General features: G+C 39.0%; 1 protein-coding gene across 1 annotated transcript in view; it reads left to right on the plus strand.

Annotated features, from left to right (window-relative positions):
* The window catches only part of LOC144826532 (dual oxidase maturation factor 1-like), a 450,078-nt gene that overhangs the window by 354,039 nt on the left and 75,515 nt on the right, over positions 1-20,524 (plus strand). The window contains exon 3 of the mRNA XM_078684962.1: positions 15,985-16,042. Coding sequence (XP_078541088.1) covers positions 15,985-16,042 — 58 coding nt within the window. The remainder of the gene's footprint in view (positions 1-15,984; positions 16,043-20,524) is intronic.

The raw sequence follows: 20,524 nt of genomic DNA on the forward strand, positions 1-20,524 counted from the left end.
TAAAATCGGACTTCTCGGTAGAGAAAGTAAAAGAAACAATTAAGAAGTTGAATCTATCACGTGCAGCAGGTCCCGATAATCTCCCCGCCGCCTTAGTTAAAACCCAGATAGATTGGTGGGCAGGATTTTTATCTCATATGTTTGTAGCAATTCTGGACTCAGGCAACTTCCCCAAATCTTGGAGAGGGGCCATAATTAGACCCTTGCATAAAAATGGGGAAAAGAAGGACCCGAAGAATTATAGGTTGATCAACTTACTGGACATTGGTGAAAAGGTCTTTTCAAAAATAATCCTTGGCAGTTTAAAGGAGTGGGTGGAGCGGAAGTCAATAGTTCCAAATGAGCAGGGTGGCTTTAAGGAAGGACACTCAACTATTGATCACTGCTTCGCATTGTGGGCTGTAGCGAGGAAGTCCATGGAGCTACAGGGCAAATTGTTTTGCTGCTTTGTGGACTTTCGCGCAGCGTTTGATTTGGTGGATAGGGACTGTTTGTGGGAGACATTAAGAAACTATGAGGCCCCTGCCAACCTGTTGCAGGTAATCCAGGAACTGCATAGCCAAAATTGGGCACAGGTAATTAAAGATACCTCTGGCGGCCTTACACCGGAGATTGCTATAAACAATGGCTTGAGGCAAGGCTGCGTTCTGGCCCCGCTTCTTTTTACCATATTTTTAGCAGACCTGCCTCTCCTCCTGGGCTCAGCCAGAGGTGCAAGCCCAAAAATAAATGGTAGGCATTTGTCCTGTTTACTGTATGCGGACGACCTCGTAATAATGGACCAAACAGAGGTGGGTCTGCAGAGAAAGTTAAATGTTTTTAATGAATATTGCACAGTAAAACGACTTAAAGTAAACATGGACAAAACAAACGTTTTGTGCTTTGAGAAGAAAAGTACGAAGTTTAGTTGGTTCTTGGGCCAAACCAAATTGGATACTGTAAGTGAATATAAATACCTCGGAATATGGTTTACATGGTCCTTGAAGTGGGGCACCCATTTAGAGGCACAGAAATTAAAAGCACATTTAGCGGTATGTGGGCTGAAAAGATTCAACCATAGTTATGGTGATATGTCTCACAACCCTCTATTGACAGCCTTTAAGGCTATGATTCCCCCGCAACTCCAATATGGTGCGGAAGTACTCTGTATTGATGGTAAAAGCTCCTGGGATAAAGAGGAGGGGAAATGTTTAAAATCTTTACTGTCTCTCCCTAGTTCAGCAATGATCCAGGCAATTAGATTGGAAGTAGGCCTAACTGCATGGAATGTCCAGGTGCAGTTAAGTCTTCTTAGATTCTGGAATCGTTTGGGGCAGGGCGAAGTCACAAAGGTGTCACAATGGTGCATGATTGAAATTCAGTCCAGTGAGTTAAAATGGGCCAAGGCAACAAGAAGAAAACTCCTAGCCATTTGTGAGCACTTGAATGTGACTATTGACCCAAAGACACTTCAAATTAATGTAATAAAGAGTGTACTTAAAGTACAGGGTAAAGAAATTTCGAGGGCAACAGACCAAGAGTATTTGAGAAAGAAAGACTCTGTAAAATTTATGAGTACAGGTTGGGAGAAAGACTTAAGCTTTCCATACATAGATTTACAAATCGTTGGTTAAGAATAGAAGTACTTAAGTTAAGAATAGGTATTAACCCGGTTATTATAAATAGTGCAATAAAAGCAGTTTTAACGCATCCTGATGGCAAATGTGTCTGTAAGATAGGAACGAAATGTAATATTTTGCATATTTTATTGGATTGTTATATATTTTTAAACTTACGTAAACAGTTCCTTCGCCCGATATTTTTAAAATATGATGTTAAGGAGCGTTCACAAGCACGGGAGCTGTTGGTTGTCATGGAAAAATTAGATATTGCGATAGCTATCGGGAGATTTATACAGGGCATTTATAAGTTCCCCGGCTAGCTGGAGGCTTAAAGCAGCCAATAGCTTTATAACCCAAATTAATTTTCTGTTTTAAATTGTTTTAAACGTAGTTTTTAGGATAATATGACTTTTATTGTAAAGAATATGAATTTGTGATATGTTGTTTTCATATGACAAAGTATGAACAGTGGTTTATAGATCAATGGTCTAAATAAACTTAAATTTTTGACTTGACTTTGTGTACCATCTGCTAAAAAAAGTAACCACTTGGTAAGAATACAGGGGAACTTCCTACAGATTCTTCACAGGCTGGCGGACTATTTCTCAATTAGCGTGCTGGCAAAGCTGGCTGGCAAGCAAAGTTGTTAAATAATGACCAAGTCTGATAATCGGACCCTTGTGCCCTGGTCTGTTTGTGACACGAGCCCCTCACTTTCATGCGCTATTGCGTGGCTGGACAGTAATGTTGAAGAGAGCGTTATTCACTGCTCTGCGCATGCGCAGTGGGTGATGTGGGACCACAGTTGAGCGGGTTATCACTTGACTGGGTACCATTGCTGATGAAAAGGCACACAGGAAAGTGAAAGGAAAATACATCAATAAATTACAAATGAATGTAAATAACACTTAGCTGCCCAAATAGTTAATGAGCTCCAAACCGGGCATTTACCAAGTGGCCGGGGGTACCAGACAGAAGCGCCTTTCGTCCGTATTTTCCTTCTTTTTCATGGGACTCTCAAGCTATCATGCAATATCTTTGTATCAACATTTCCAAAAGCAGCTAAGAAGGAAGGCCATTTATTTTCAACAATTCAGGTACTGTTCAGGGCCTACATAGATGGTAACAAGGCTAGTTTTTATGAGTTGGGTAAGTGCCATCAATAGTGAGTGGTATTGGTTCTTCCATAAATCCTATTTCTGTTTCAGGTTATCCTATGCACTATATCACATAAAGATACTGACAATAATTAATACATTGATGTGAAAATATAAGGCCCCACGAGTGACGTGTAAAAAATTGTAAGACATAAAACGAAGGGAGGATTGATACTTCCTCAATTGAATTATATCTTGGACAATTGCCTCACCAAATGTTGAAACGCATGTATGTCCAAAATAAGCAGTCATTAGCATTACATACATGCAATCATGAAACATAAAAAAATAGTTTTCAGTATGAGTCTATTTGTTGCAATGAAGAGCATCCACATTTCCCGTAAGGAATATCTAGGAATATCTGAGATAAATATTGACTCAAGAATCCTGTCAGTAAAATAGAAATCAGTAAGAAATAAAGGGCCAGATGTTGGCAGTCGGAAGCGGAAAATTGGGCAGTTTGTGACCGTTAAAAAGCATTGTAGCACGTACAAACCATATTTTGTGAGCCTGTAACCTACTACTGACTCGCAAGATATGTTTTGCGAGTTGCTATTAGGAAGGAGCATGCCAAGAATGTCCCTTCCTAATAGCCAGGATGCAAGATTCTTTTATGACAACAAATGCAGTCGCAAAGCAATCGCACTTACCTTCAATTTCAAATTGGTGGTAAGTCCGTTGCAAACCGGAAGGGAGGACCCCTTCACTTTGTTTATGGCAGCAAAAATATTTTTTAAGAGTAGGCAGTGGTTCCACGGACCATTGCCAGTCCTTAAAAAACGAAAAGCAAACTTTTAATTTTTTCTTTTAAACGCATCCCGCTTTCCTTTCAGGAAAACAAGCTCCATTTGTAAAAAAGAGTTGCTTTATTTAAAAAACAAACACAGACATGGTAGTCAGCTGTCCCCAGCAGGCCCCTATCCCTGTGATTGTAGCCCATTACCCATAGGTAGCAAATTGCGACCTGCATCATGAATATTTATGAGGCAGGTCATTTGCGATCCCATTGAGAATCGCCAAATGTGTCTGAGACGCATTAGTACATTCCATTTTGCGAGTTGCAAAAATTACAATTTACGAACCGCACAACGAAATGGTCGTACATCTTGCATATAATCCTGTTACTACATCTACTGCATAAATCTAGATGTTCCTTTAGGTTCTGTGGTCCAATCTCGGGCAGCAGCAGATCAGTTAGTTTATGTACCCTTTATTGCGATCTGTGTTCAAACTTTCCCAGTGGTGGCTGGTGACATTTGAAAGTGGTGGGGCATAACTTTTCTGTTGGAGTACACCATAGCGAGCGAGCTTGAACAACTTCAACATTTTTAAAAAAGAGTGGGTAAATGGTGCATTTTCAAGAAAATTTGAGAAGCAAGAAGGTTAATCAAGCAATTGTGAAAGTGCAGTTATTACATTAATAAAGGGATGTATATAACAACGTAGGTAGCTGCTTATTCAGTATAGGCCCTGCCAGTGCCACGCACCTCTGAGCAATATACACGCTGGGTGCCAGCAGGGCCTGGCGTCAGAAACATTTTTATCATTATTAGGCTGACCAGGTGATGTTTTTTGATGCTCTGAGGACACCTATATACTTGGGTTAATTGCATCAAATATAAAATGTAAATATTATAAAGCAGACGCACACAAACAACAACACTCTCAAACACACACGCTCATAGAAACTGGGAGCCCAGCTGAGAGTGACACTGACATATACACACAAGCAAACTCCGAAACAAGCATATATAAACAGATAGGCATGCACAAATTCCCGCACAGAGACAAAACCATGTACACCCACTGGCATGTAAACACACAAGCAGCCAAAAAAGACACAAAAGTGCACCATACGCTCAAGTATATAATGTAATGGAGCAGGAGCAACACACTGTTATGTAACAAAATGTACAATCCCAGAGGGCATAAATACTTTTGAATTAAATAACTGACTGACGCTAAAAGTGTTCTCTTCAGAGACACCCTGGTCTTGAATAGATCGGCCCAACTCTCAGCGTGCTCCTCTTTATATCAGACCCTTACTGATGCTCCCTGTCACTGTGAACACAGCACTATAGTTTAGCTGAACCTCTGTGGCCTTTCTCGAAAATTCCTCTCAGGCAGACAGCGACTTCTCGGGGTACCCACCTTAAGAGGTAATAATGGAGCATTCACAGCAGTAATGACGGAGGGCTTTATGCCACACCCCTGTATGGAAGAGCATGGGCTTGACCCCTAAGTAAACAAGAAAGTGACGACCTGCAGACTTGGACTTGGCTTTGTGTTTCACACTCTGCAGCAGGTCATAAAGCCACGCGCTGAGGCGAGACATCAAATGTAACTACCTGCACAAAAGTTTTGCGAGCTAACTTCAGTCGCACGCAGCACTACTGCTGGGCAATACTTGGCGCGGCCGCCGAATTCACACCAGCAGAATACCGCAGAAAAACGTTAAGAGTAACAACAACATTATTTTGACTTTTTGTCAGGGCACGTATTTCAACAAAAAAAATTATGTTTTTCCTTCTATGAATTTGTAATCCATTGCATATTGACTTTGCGCTTAGAGACATATTCGATTTTTATAAAGGAGCTGCTGCTTCACGTTTATTTTCACCATACAAATTTCTCAAATTTGCCATACCTCTTTGAACATGTGCACTTATGCGAGAACATCATAAGTGCTGTGTGTGTATGTTAAAATCTCTGGTTTGTTAAATTTTCAATTCCAGGTGTTTTTTGGTGGTCATATGTGATGTGAAAGGTATCCGATATAATTAAATCCCGTAAATTATAAAACATGTTTTTTTTAATGACTGAATGGGCATCGCGTTCTGTTAATATAAATATAACGTTACTAACAATGGCATGTTGAGTGATGACATCCCAAGAAGTATGTTTTTTAATTAAAATGTAACATGCTAAAAACTAATGCATGTGGAAGGAAGGATATTAAAAGCATTTTCAACCGTAAATTAGACCCGTACCTTTGGGATGCATATATGGTGCTGGACCTCCAGTTGCGGCTCGCGGGAGGAGGAGGTGTGGGGGGGATTCACGCGGGGGTGGGTGGCAGGGAATTAAATATAATATAAATATAAGGAAAACTTACCTCAGCCGGTCCGCGCCACCTCTGCTGCTCCCCTTTGCGCCTTCACGAATGGCCCTGGCAGACCCTCTCAGCCATTCCTGGCGCTGCCAGCAGCGCCAGGAGTGGCTTAGGGCAGGCTAATCTTTGCCCGCAGCACGCCCGTTAGGAGGCCGAGGGGCTCCTAATGGGCACGCACAAAGAAGGGAAACACAAGTGCGCATGAGTGGGCATGGTGCGAAAATTCGCCCTCCGTCCCCACTCATGCACACTTGTGTTGCTGCCTGCTGTCCCTGGTGACAATCATGTCAGTCGACATGACGCCAGACCGGCACCCCCTTGGGGTGGGCGGTCCAACGTCATGCTGACTGACATGATTGTCAGTTCTCCCTCTGCGTCTTTGAACTTAAGTAAACTGATTCAGTTTACTTAAGTTCAAAGACGCCGAGGGAGCTGCGGGCGGCGGGGCTACACCCCCACGCCCCAATGGACGCACCACACCTGAACTTGCACCTCTCCATGTCAGGTAGGGCCACATTTATCATGATTTCAAATAGTGATGACCTAATTGCGATTCTCTGTGAATCACAATTAGGTAATCTCTATTTGAATGTATGAAACGCCATACGTTTTATTTAGTTTTTCCTAACGGGTCGGAAATTGACCTACCTTATTAATATTATTGAGGCAGATCGCAATTTGCGACCCATTAGGAATCGCTAAAATCACAGGGGGTCAGCTGATCACCATTTCTGTGATTGCTTTAAAAAAAAGCAATATATATCTTTTAAATACAGCCTGTTTTCCTTAAAGGAAAACGGTTTGAAAAGTTTTCTTTTCAGTTTTCAAGAGCAGACATTGGCCAGTGGGACCTCTTCCTATTTGCGAATGGGTTACCACTTACTTGAAGTAGGTGGTAAAATGCAAATGTTTTGTGACCGTATTTCGGCTGCAAACATTCCTAAATACCGCTGCGATTCTGTATTACTAAGGGACAACATAAAAATGCCCCTTCCAAATACTGAATTGGTAGGTATTCGCAATTCCAAATTGTGATTTCAAAACATGTAACGAAATCGCAAATTGGAATTCATACATACCAAAATGCATTTTACCGGTCGCAAACTGCCCGATTCTGGGAAAGGCATGAAATATTTGGCTCATAGTTCAGTATGTCAACGGATTTATTGCAGAGATAAGGTGCCTCTCCTACCGAGAAGATGCTTCCACTTTCTTTCCCAGCAGTGCACTTACAGGGTGAGCTATCTATTAGCAACGACCAACAATAAAAAAGAAAGAAAGAAACGAAATATAGATTAAAGCATTTACTGTTCAAATACCAATGATACACCCAAGACCACACTGTAGAAAGCATTATGTATAAGGTGATGCAGTGCAAAACGAGCTTATGGTGTGGAAAAGAATATGTAAATAATAATGCAGACTCTATATTACATTGAATACTTGAGAGCTTCCAGTTTCCAGTTCTGTAAAATATAGGCTTAGCTCAGCTGAACTATTTATCAAGTACCTTCCTTGAAATATGGTTGGATATGACATCCGAAAAGCTTAGATTTTTTTTGCAGAGTGGATTAATGGATCAAAAATATAAAATCAATATAACCTTAAACTCTACATTGTAGTGTATAAAGTGCTGTATGTACCATATTTCCACAAATAAATAATATTTAGAGAATGTTCCTGAAAAGAAACAGACCAAACTGCCTTGTAGGCTCTGCATTAAAGTGAGAAGAGAGGTAGTTTTGGTTACAAATCCAGTATATCACTACGAATTCTTCATCTGATTTTGTCGGCACACCCTGCATGAGACACAATTCTACTTGCCCATTTGTATACTAACCCGTTGGTGAGCCGACATGGTTCATTTGTTTTCATGATAGATGAGCAGCGTTGAGAGAGCAATAGCTGAGTTTGTTATGGGGGAGAGAGCATTTACAATGCTGTCATAACATCGCAGTGCTTTTACAACTCGGTTGTTACAACAGCCGCGTTGTTAGTACGTGATATCTTTACATCGCAAGTCATTAGAATGACTTGCTGTAGGGGGCGCTAAGCTATTGGATATGAAATCCAACACCTTCCCTGCTGTTGCGCAAACTGGAGTAGGAATAGTAAATAATACTATTCCGAAGTCCAACGCACCCCCTACAGGAAGTCGTTCTAATGACTTGCGATGTAAATGTATCGCGTACTAACAACGCGGTCGTTGTAATGACTGTGTTATAAAATCACGTGATGTAATTGCATGCGTTGTAACATGCTGTATTCATCTATGGACATATTTTACAGGGCCTGACAAAACCATGCACTTATTACATTTAGGTGCATTACATACAGATGCATGGTGTCAAGATTCACTCGTATTTTGATTTATTAGATCTAAGAAAATTGTCACACCTAATGGGGTTAAGCACGGATGTATTTTAGCCGCTCTGCATTCTTAGTACATTCATTACCTTCACTCTATTTTTTCTAAAAGTTAGATACTGCCCCCACCCCCGATTGTCTTGGGATAGCCGCTTCATACGTTAAACAGCTTATATCATTGTGCTTGAACAAACTCCATTTGGTTCTCCAGGCACTTCATCATTATGCAATTTCGCACTTTTAAAAAATCGAAACAAAAAAAGTTATGTTTTTATTTTTTATTTGTGAAAATCTAATAAAAGTGGATCCTGTAGATGGAAAATTGGGAAGATGGCCTTGGGAAAGGTACCCTCTGGGCATAGTATTTATGGTCTAAGGGTCCTTTGTAGCGCCAGTGGTAGACAACAACAAGCCTCAGTCATCAATGTTTATGCCACAAAGATTCTCCCAATTTTTCTATAGGGGGTTGAGAATTTCCCACTGAATTTTTAAATAAGGTATGATTTACGATGATTGTTTTCCGTCAAGTCTATTAAGCAGGGCAAGATATACGGCTCGAACTTGTAATGACAAGTGTATCTGCTTGTGTGATTGATGCTAGGTGAGCATTTATAATAAGAAATGCTGCTCATAACTATTTAAAAGATTGTGTCTAGTTAGAGGTAAAATATATTCAAAAGGATTTTTTTAAGGTGACCTAGCTGTAACTAAAAGATTAAACAAGCTGGGCATTACCAGTTTTAACCTGGGCAAAAGTGATTTTACCTTCATCACAGACTTGAATTTCATTGCAAATTCTGCGAGGCAAGACAAAATACAATTCTACGTGGGAAATCTGCATAAGCATTCATTGAAAATATTCTTCTTTAATCTGCGCAGGAATGGCCTTCCACTTCGAGTAAATCTAGCTAAATTGTATGGAAAAGTATAATCAAACCAGTGCATACTGTTTATTGCTAAAACGATCTTAACCATGTTAGTTTTGTACGTAATCACAGGAAGTTTGTTTTATTTTTATGCCAACGAAATTTTATTAGCTATTAATCATCATCATCAATTAAGCTTTATTCGACAATTTGTCATAAAAGCATAAACCACTACATCAGGTCCCAATAAAACAGATAAAATCTCAGTTAAAAAACATCTATAAAAAATTATAAAACAGTGCAACTAGAGCAATAAACACACGTGGAAACCCAGCTCATAGTAACAATAGAAAAGGAGCAGTGCAATGTTGCTAATTTGGGAACCATGAACATGTATAAATTAATATATATACAAGTCTCTATAACAATTAAAGACATATACACTAAGCACATTAATCATGGTGCCGCAGTAGCTTTGACTCTTATTTTCCATGCCCAGCCTAAATATTTGGCTGCAGCGATTTTAAGTGGCAGCCATGTTTCAGAGCGAAGTAATCTTAGCGCCTCATCGCATTTCCTTGTCCCCAGGGCTCGGCAAACAGGGGCCAGACATATTCATCTTGGGCGAATATAGGCGGGACAGACAAATAACAAATGAGCCAAAGACTCAGAGGTTTACTTGCAACTAGGGCAAAGAGTGTCCGTTGAGGCCTCCCACCTTGCGGTAAACAATTTGACTGGGAGCGTACCTACTCTCAATTGAAACAGGAGCTTTCTATCTTGTTGCTTTGTGATACTATCAAAGTAAGGTTCTAATTTTTGGACTGGTTTAACCATGAGGAATTGGCCCGTCAGAGTCAGGGGGTCACTGTTCCTATATATATTGGTATCCACCCATCCCCAGTATATTTCCTTCATTTGTTCTCTAGACGGGAACCGAGCGTTCTCAGGGTTTTCCCACAGGGCCACCAAATAAATGTTTAGCATAAGTGATCTAACCTGCTGTAACCATGAGATCTTTTTAAAATGGTCACAGCGTATCAAATCTTTAAAGCCCTGGGAATAGTGAGCCAGTTCCGGGGTTGTCCAGATTCTCCGCCAATACATCAAAGGGCGTAGTCTAGCGCTATCTGTGAGTGCATTCCTTTATTAGCTTTTAATGTACAGAAACACCATTGGCAAATGCCCACTGTATTTACTAGATAGTCATGTTATAGGCTTATATTTGTTGTATGTATTTTTGATAGATTTCTTATTTAATTGTTGCAATGAGTAATCAACCCTATTGAACATGTATTATTGTTCCACTGTATAAAATGTTTCGGCCATTGCCTTGGGCAGTAAATATTCAAAGCTTATTATGATTACGATAATTATTATTATTGTTGTTTTTATTATAATAATTTTTATTGTTGTTGTTATTATAGATGTTTTCCAAAACCTATCATTCAGTTAATCTATGCTCATCCAATTGAGAATGTTTTTCCTAGGATCCAACGGTCAACACAAATATTAGGCGGAGTAAATCCAAAAATGTATTCCAAAGTTATATTAACTTATTTATTGAGAACACAATTCTTGACAACAACAAAAAATAACTGTATCGCATAAAGTTATGTCATATAAAAATTATTTAACAGAGAGGAAGAGTACATTCAATTAAAACTTGTTTTTAGATTTGCACTTATATTTTAATAGTGGTGTCTGATACATGCCTGCCTTGGAGGCAAGCAGGATCAGATCTGGTTGCTGACCATCAAAGACAATTAGCCCAAACTAGATTTGGTTTCCTTGCTTATTTTCACTGATTTAGATAAGGGAAATACAGCAATGGCCAAATATGTAGAAGCATCCAAGTGTTTATATTGACCCGATTGTCTGAATCTCAGAAACCAAAACATAGTAGATAGTTTTTAATTCATATATTTAGCATTTCGGGTCAGGTGAAATGACAGTCATACATATCTTCGGGACATTGCAAAAAATATGCTAAAATGCATTGCGGTAATATACCAAGAATGAAGGGATACATTTTCCAATAGGTAAAATACAACTGCTAACTTACAACGATGGAACAGGTAACATACATTTTTAGAGAATGTAACTAATTATTCTAGCACAACCCCTTACCAAAAACAAAAACTGTTACTATATTAATTTAGAATTGTAAATAGCTGGACACTCACTGCTATTATTATTCTAAGTATAACTTAATGAGAATAGAGGAACTGGCATACAGGATCGACTAGTTAGGTAAAACTTCCCTCAGGAGTGGCCTATAAAGGAGACACTTTAGAAAGGGGTAGGTGGAATGTTCTGTTCCGCCCAATGGAATCGGCAGAATTTTGGCTACTTTGCTTTACTCTTATCACGGAGTTCTATCCAAATTCCATCAATCGCCACGGATCAAGATTTTTTCTCATGAGACTCCAGAATATGCAACCTGGTGAGTGCATGCAAGATTTGGCATCGCCTAATGTGATTTTCTACTGCAGGCAGTTAGTGGCATTTTTGAGGAGTCGTTGTCAGAGGGAGACTGTTAAAGTAGATTTGCTGCCTTTCGGGTAGCTATTGCACGTGAGCTGCAGCAAAATCAACTCGAAATGCTGTGCCATTATGCGCGACTCATGGTGCAGTCAATGTTGCATTTCAGTGCTGCTTGTGCCATTAAATTGCTCTAAATGGCAGCTCTAAATAGCAGCGTGACCTGCATATTTTCCGTCCATTGGCAGTATTCCATGGAATATCACAGAGTTTTTCTGCAACTCCCCGGAATTCTGAGGAGTGAAACTCCACAAGTACTGTCCACCCCTAACCTTAAGGTGGCCTAAATATTTTATGCCTAGGGCATAAGACAGACATGGTGCTACCTCATCCCACATAGCTTCTTGGAAACAACTCTTCCTAGTCAAGACATCAGTGCAGATAATAAGTGCTTTATTACTTTCTTCCTTCCCAGGCCCAAATTTAACATTATTTTTGAAGATAAAAGTCAATGTAGGGAAAGCCGGGGATGAGCAAGAGAAAATTAGGCACACTGTTGAGCAGAAGGTGAAAAGTAAATTCAGGAAGAGTAGGGCTACTCTATACCTGCTGAAATCACACAGAATCCCTAGTTATTGTAACAGAATATGACCCAAAAAGATTTCTAAGTGGCAGACTTTGATACAGTAAATTTCACTGCTTACCTAATTTTTAAACTTTAGCCTATAGAACAAGGACCAGTCTCGCAATTTTATCCCGTTGAGAAGTGTGATTGATAGTTGAAAGTCAAAGAGATTGCAGTCTCAGTAAGAGATCCTGATGCAAGCTCAACTATAGCTTCCATAGCCCAAAGACAAAACATACTTTATTTACTATGAAAACATTGTACTGTCTTGTTTCAATCCCACTAACAGTAGGAACTTTGTTTCTTTCAAACAATAGTGATTCTTCGAATTTAGGTATAATCCTATATCTGAGTATACATTTCTAAATTTTGACCTCTCAGAGGTATTCCTGGAGAATCTGTGTAGATTCCATAAACCTGCACGCAACCATTTCTGCAAATGTAATTGTACAGTGTGTAGTAGAACATGTAAAAATGTTTTGCAAGAGCTCAATTGCATTGCCTAACAATATTTTATTCCTGAGAAAACAATTTCCTTTACTACATCAACAATTTTGCGTTTGCTTTCTTCATAATCCCAGCGAAATTGATCTACTCTCGCCTGTGGCAGAAGAAATTAGCACCTTTAGCACAAAAGGATCTGCAAATGTTTACGGGGTTGGAAAGTTTGTGAATGCCCACAAGCAACTACGTTTTAGGTTGTTGACAAACTCTCAAGTCTTTACATCCCTGCAGTTCACAAACCCCATTCGGTAGTGAATTGCACACATAAATATCTAGAAGTCTAAACCACAAAGCAAAAGTGGTATTACATTCTATAAAAAACTATTTGCGCATGTAAGTTGAACTTTTATGCACCAATAAGTTTGAGATTCTGACCCCTAATGCATACAAAATAATAATAAGGTACTGCGCTGTTCACCTTTACATTTTAGTACATGTACAGAAACGACTTGTTTTTTAAATGCAAATGACAGAGTCTGGATTTATCAAAGAAAATTGCTGTTTTCTTTTGAAACTGGTCCCTGCAGTTTTAGATAAAAAGGTTAGACTGATTAATTTCATTTTTCATAACACTCCTAAATTGTGCTACATGCAGTGGTGACTAGTACAGATCGGAGGTGGGAGGGCGGAGGAGTGGGGATAAAAAAAAAAGTACCTCCTTGCTGTGTCTTAACGCTCTCTCCCCATCATCTCTCCCGGAACAGGAACAGAGCACCCAGGAAGCATCCAGGCTCACCTGAGCAGTGCACCGTTGTGATTGATCTGAGCTCCGTGGTTCGGTGCTCAGAGGGGGACATGGGGCCTGGACATGTTCTCCACCCAGGCTGTAATGAAGCCTAGGTGGAGAGCATGCAAAGTGTGCATGACTGTATGGCCGACCCTAGACGGCCAGACAAATATTTAAGCTCACTTACGGAGTGCAAGCTACTCCTCCCCTCCCCTGCTCTGTCAGCAAAGCAGCCCCACAAAGCTGCTGCAACAAGGAAAAAATAAAATGATAATAAAATAGTTATTATAATTTTTTATATTTCTTTCTTTATAATGCTTAAAGGCAGGGTGGCAACGCTCCTCTGCCTTGGCGACGGAGCCACCACTGACTATATGTGTAGAGGTTATGTAATCCTTGAATAATTTGTATTGGTCATGAACAAATATTTTAAGTAGTGTTGTGCTTGTACAGCAAGATAACCTCTTAAAAATACAGAAGGGGAGGATTTAAAAGAGAGAGGCAGGGTGTGAATAGAACACTGCCACACATTTGACAATATAAAAAATCTGTAAGAAGCACTTAGGTTTTACGTGAACACTAATCTACTGAGAGCAACAGTCTCAAGCTTTTTCAGGCTATTTTATCAAGCATATTACACCATCATGCGGTTTCTTATTATTATATGATTTAAATAACGACATGTATCAATTATTTAAAAGTGTATTTTAATAAACTCATACTTAGCTTAATCATCACTCTCGTCTCTTATAACCTAACACATCGCTCTTACTCCCAGACCTACCCCTGTGCCCTTTCAACGCTCAGAGATGTCTAGCTTGCGTATGGACCCCTTTGTATAACATCTGCTATTGTCCACATACCTATGAAATTATTTATTTCTTATCCTGGCAGAAAATTCAATAGACATGTTTAACCCCTTCGCCGCTGGGAGGATTACCCCGCTGTGCTGGGGGGCGGGGGGGGCACGTACAGCGCCCCCATGCTTATGACGAGGTCAGCTCGTCATGAGCAACGGTGCTCCGGTGCTCATGACGAGCTGAGCTCGTCATGACCGCGCCCGTTCCAATGGAACGTTCAGCACAGCAGAGGAATCAGCCCAGCTTGCGAGCGTTCCAAGTAACGGGCGCGGTCATGACGAGCTCAGCTCGTCATGAGCACCGGAGCGCCGTAGCTCATGACAAGCTGACGTCGTCATGAGCGCTGAAGAGGTTAAGGTCCACAACAGGATAGCCATTGCTACTCCTTTTTCCAGGGTTTTTCTTCAACAATAAGCAAGTATCAGTGTTCTCTGATTTGGTTCCATTAAAAAATGTTCTTCAGAGCATTGTTCAGCAGACAAAAAAATCATGTTATTTGACAGAATCCATGATAACAGTGAATCATTACATATTTCAAGTCCCCAAACTGAATCTTAAAATGGCCTGTAAAACTCAAAATGTATTTTGGTACTTTTTCCTATTGTTGCATCTTACAAAATCAACACGTTCCCATTCTGATCTATGTTTCCTCAAGATCATACTCCACCGACAGGAACATTTGTTGCAGTGCTTGGCATGTTCAGTATTTACAACTGTAGCTAATGCCACTACTTTATAATGTATTGTTCTGTACTCACTGAGTATACTATACTAACCCACATGAATCCTAACATGTAGATCTATTGGATTTGTTTACAAAACTGTAAAGCACTCTTATATCTTCTATAACCCACATGAATCCTAACATAGTTCTATTGGATTTGTTTACAAAACTGTAAAGCACTCTTATATCTTCAGGTATAGCTAGCACTGTATAAAACTCAAATTAAACAAATAAGCAAATGGTGTCCATCTTTGTTTCATGGCCAGAACTGTCATTTGCTAGAGCTTGTGGGTAGCAGCTGGGTTTTTGCGGAGCTGTCGACTGGGACTATTTAAGCAGGAGTTGGTAATTGGTTTTGGTCTTGAATTGGTCAGTGCGTCCACTTTTGGAATGTACTGTTATATTGACAACAGAAGTTAATATTTTATAAAAAATGTTGTTCAAATAAACCCAATGTGCAGATCAAATAGTTTGAGATAGTTCACTTTTTCTGCCATTGGGCATAAATGCAGTACACACTCGTTAGTTTAAAACTGTGATTTGTATCTTATTGCTGTATGCAACAAGATATGGGTTGTCCCCACAAGGACGTTAAGGACAGTACACAGTAGGGAACATGACCAATCATGGAAGCTAGTGGTTGAGCGTACGTATGGATAACACACAGTAGTCTACGGAAATGGATAGACCACAATTATTAACTATGTTAATGCCACATTCTAAATAGGAAATGTTACCTTTGTTTAATCACTCTAAATATGCATGCTTACTGTAACAGGTTTGGCAGAGCAAAACTTTACAGATTTTCTAAGGCAGCACAATAACACTTTCTTTGGTCATTAATAGTGGTCTACACAGTCACATAGATAAACATATTGTGTGTTCTTTATATTATGTATACATTTCTGTGAATAATCAATTACCATTATCGATTAACATATCTATTTCCTTTTTCAGAGGCCTTTCTGGCTCTTAAGGGTCCTCAGCAGCCTCTCCGTTGGTGCTGTAATTCTTGGTAAGTTGATGCCTCGACACCACTATTGAATAAAGCATGCACCAATACAGGGACAGCCATACAACATTAGTAGTGTTCCGGAAGGTCTTCTGAAGAAACTACCCTTCCAGGGTCACACATTCTATTGGTTGAATTTGGAGGAAAGAAATGTATCTGGAGAGTTCTATGTGCTAACTGCCTTTACAAACTGTGTCTCAATTCATTTTGTTGGATTCATATTTTCTTAATTAATGATACTTGTGTGTTTTCCTATTAAGAACTTTCTGTTCGAGTTTTCCTTCCCCCCTCTAATTAGCTCAGGTTTTTTGTAATAGATGTTTCTGTTTTTTTTAGTCTGCTAGCCACTTCTTTCTCGCGTAGGCACTTGTTTGTGGATGCACCCTCTAAAGCCTCTTTTATGCTACTTCCACCATGTTCAGATTTCTTGTTAACATTTTCTATTTTTAAGCACCTTCATGTCTTCTAACCAGTAAGTCTTTCTGCTTTCTATACTCCTCTTCCTGTTAACAATTCACTTTGACTCACTTCTCTTTCTTTCATCCCTCTGAGTCCTCCTCCCATGTTTGTCTTCATAGTAGAAATAAAAGAAAGAAAGACTCAAAGGGAAGATTAGGATTGTCTGGGGGAATGGGGTGCATGTGTAAGTAGGTCTAGTTTAGCCTGAGTGCTATTTACTGTAAATTCTTTAACTACTTAATGAATTCCCAGCAGTATTGTTTTTCTCCCCCATGATCCTTAAAAACTCCTTACTATCCATTAAGACTACCTTTCTGTGAACATCCTATAAACTCTAAAACCCCTTAATTATCCGTTAATGCTATCCTTCCCATAGCCCTAAAAACTCATTACTACAGCTTAATGATACCCATCCATGAACCTAAAAATGCCATACTGCCCTAGCACTACCATTATCTGAGCTGGAAAAACTACCAGTAAATGCTACCCTTCCTTCAATCCAAAAAAACCCATAGTATCCAGTAACAGTATCCTACCCTAAACCGGAATATTTTACTATTACTTAACGCTACCCATCCCTGAACTCTAAAAAATGTTTACCGCCCCACAATACTACCTTTCCCTGAACCCTTAAAAATGTTTACTACTTCTTAACATCACCCTTCCATGAACCCTAAAGTTTCCTTACTACCCAATGCTACCCTTCACTGAACCCTAAAAAGCCCTACTACCTATTAACACTATCTTTACCTGAACGCTACAAACCTCATACTGTTACTTAATGCCATCCTTGAACCCTACAGCGCCTACCTACCTTGACACTAAATGTTTGAACCCGATAAATTCTTACTACCCCTAAAAGCTATGCATCACTGAACCCTAAAAAACTCCTTCTTACCTCTAAGTACACTCTCCCATGAGCCCTCCAAACATGCATACTGCCTGTTAAACAAAAATATATGGTTGACCCAAAGAAAAAACTCAACATATATCAGCTCTTTTTCAATTAATGGATTTGAGTTTATTCTTATTGTACATATATAAGTAACATAACCACAGCCAACATGTGTTTCAAGACATAGTCACTTCTTCAGGTCTATCAATCAGAAATAGATAATAGGAAGTAAATAAAAATAGAAATGAACAATGCTTTTTTTTTACAGACTTTAAAAACCTTTTTGCAAAACATACCTCTTTACATACATAAGGTAAGTCCTCACCAATCTATCAATAGATTATAGTTTTGACAAATACACGGTTACAAGGGGTGGGCAGAACTAGCAGAGTTTCACTCACGGAATTCCGTGAAGTTACCTAAAAACTCAGCGAGAATCCGGCGTGTTCTGCGAGTGCCAGACTTTTGGCACATTGTGCTTATTTTTAGCACTGGAAGCTTGTTCTGTGCCATAAATCAGCATGAAAGGCACCATGCGGCATGCCAGAAGTAGACTTTGTACTCGAGCAGCAGTTTTCTAAACGTGAACGTTAACGAACTGCCATCGTTGAGAAATCTAACAGGGAGGCGTTCTAGCACTCGAAAATGTCACTAACCTAACCTAACCTAACCCGCCCCTATAAACACATATAGTAACTCATCTTTATTAATCAGTCATCACGATGGTAAGCAAACTTCCTAATGTAGTCTCCATTTTTACTATTACCTGATAGATATTTATCTATCTTACAATATTGACACCATTTTCAGACCCCTATTATTCTTATATACATGAAGAAACCAAAATAAAACTGAGCTTCGGGAGCACATTATATTGTTAAGAAATACACTCTCTATGCACCGTAATTACCAAGTAGAACCAAAACATTCTGGTTATTTATATCCCAACATGTGCGTCTGCTAAATTATCCATTCCATTGCAGTTGCTTACATCTTAAATAGTATCATCATCAACGATCTTTATTCGGATTGACATAAAATAAACAGCATAATAAAAACACAATACATTTGTTGCGCATCCTTATAGGAATAAAACAGATTGAAATTATGTTATGATCAAGTTAGAAGTAGTTTCCTTTTCAATCTAAAATGCATAGAAGACATTTTGTGCAAAACAAAAATGTATTGAGAATCATAATGGGATGATATAAAATCAAAAGAAATAATAAAGACAATATTTAGTAAACAATGTCTTATCAGAATCATGTCAGGATTGGACAGTTGTCACTTGGTGCTGCTTGTATCTAAATAGTATTGTGCCATAATTTGTATTTAAAACATTCCATTGAAATAAGCAGTCTGCTGCCTAATGACCCAATACATATGTTGCAAATCCTCAATGCTACATAGCAAGATTAGAGGTATATTCCATTCCAGTTTAAAGTGCATATAAGACATCATTCAAGCTGACGCTGTTGCAAAATCGCAATTGGATTATATCGAATAGCAGATTATATTAAAAAATTGTATTTAAAAAGACACCATCTTAACAAAATCATATCAGGCATTCAAATTATATAAACAATAGGCTAGTCCCAAACAAATATTCCTTCAAGGAACCAATCGGAGCACCCATGTGCTGTGATCTTGAATTTATTTTTATGAGGACGTGTTTCAACAATCCGACTTATTGATGTCAGTTCCTTGAAAAAAATTCATAAAGCGCACTTTTAATCACCAGTTAATTGATTCCACATGATAAAATCACATAAACAACATCAGAGGAATCCCAGTTCTACATTCAAATAGCTCGTAGTTTTTCCGCCATTACAGCGTGTACCTCACATATTTCTTTGCACCTTAGTAGGTAAGTCAGCTCTCATAGTGTGTGAAGCCTCTATATGTATCAAAACACGCGAGATCATTCATTATCATCCTTTGGTAAGTGCAAATTTTTCCAAGTATAAATTCAACAGTTTCACCCTCGTTTTGCTGCAATTCTCAGTCACAGGAAATTGTGTCAGTGCTGCAGATGTCACACCAGCTCAGTACAGCTATAAAGTGGAGCGGGTGTTGCAGCACGTTTTTAGCTCTGGACAGGGGTTTGTGGGTGACCCTACAGGAGTGGCAGAAATAGTAACAGAAACAGCTGTGCAGGCTGGGGGACGAACTCCAACACCAGCCAAAAGTAGCAAGTGTCCCCCTTAAATAGTACCGTCCCAGAACAGCTTGGTGTTCATCATAAAATGACTTGATCGTCTTATATATATATATATTGATGATATACTTCAAAATTATACACTTGGCCAACCTAGAAATCTCCCATCAGGACTATTCCTTTGTGCAAGTGTTCATTAATAAGTCCCAAATTTCAAGAGTAGCAATTTCTATACCATAAGATATACCTAAATGTTGTCAAATCGTATTCCACATTTTATTAAAAATATAATAATAAAACGTCTTCTCTTCGTGGAGTACTATAAACTTACCTTTTAGAATTATGTGATTTGAACCATTCTCAACTGTAAATGTTAATTGTAACTTAACTGATTTGTCTGTTTGGGAAACTGTGAAAGACACCCACCATGTAAACATCACTAAATAATTAAAAGTTGGAACTGGCCTGATACCACAATTTTCAAATTAACCCACTACCAACACATAGTACAGTTTTTTCTTATTGGTATAGTTACCTCCACATTTCAAACACCACTTCAAATCTTCACTGACATCTTAATGTGAAGCCTTTCAACTTGTCAGCCCCATAATAAGGGAAACTGAAAAGAACTAAAATCATAAAAACAAAGGCATGTCACGGTGCAGTTCTCATCCACCAACATCACCCATCATCATTAAACTCAATATCATTACCTGTACATTCCTTGACCGCATGTTTCCGGGACCCTGCTACACGTTAAACCAAGGCCATTTTCAACATGTCTATATATAATGATTTCAAACTTTCCAGCGAAATGGATCTCACTCTGGGCCAATCCCAGAAATAAAATACTTCCGGCCATCCCAAACATCACATGGATTATCATTACATACAATTGCAGTCAATTTCATTCTGACAGTAATTTCCAATTCAGTACATCCAGCCACATCAGAAAACGTATAATTTTCTCTTG

This window comes from Lissotriton helveticus, chromosome 3_2 (assembly GCF_964261635.1).
Source record: "Lissotriton helveticus chromosome 3_2, aLisHel1.1, whole genome shotgun sequence".
NCBI lineage: Eukaryota > Metazoa > Chordata > Amphibia > Caudata > Salamandridae > Lissotriton > Lissotriton helveticus.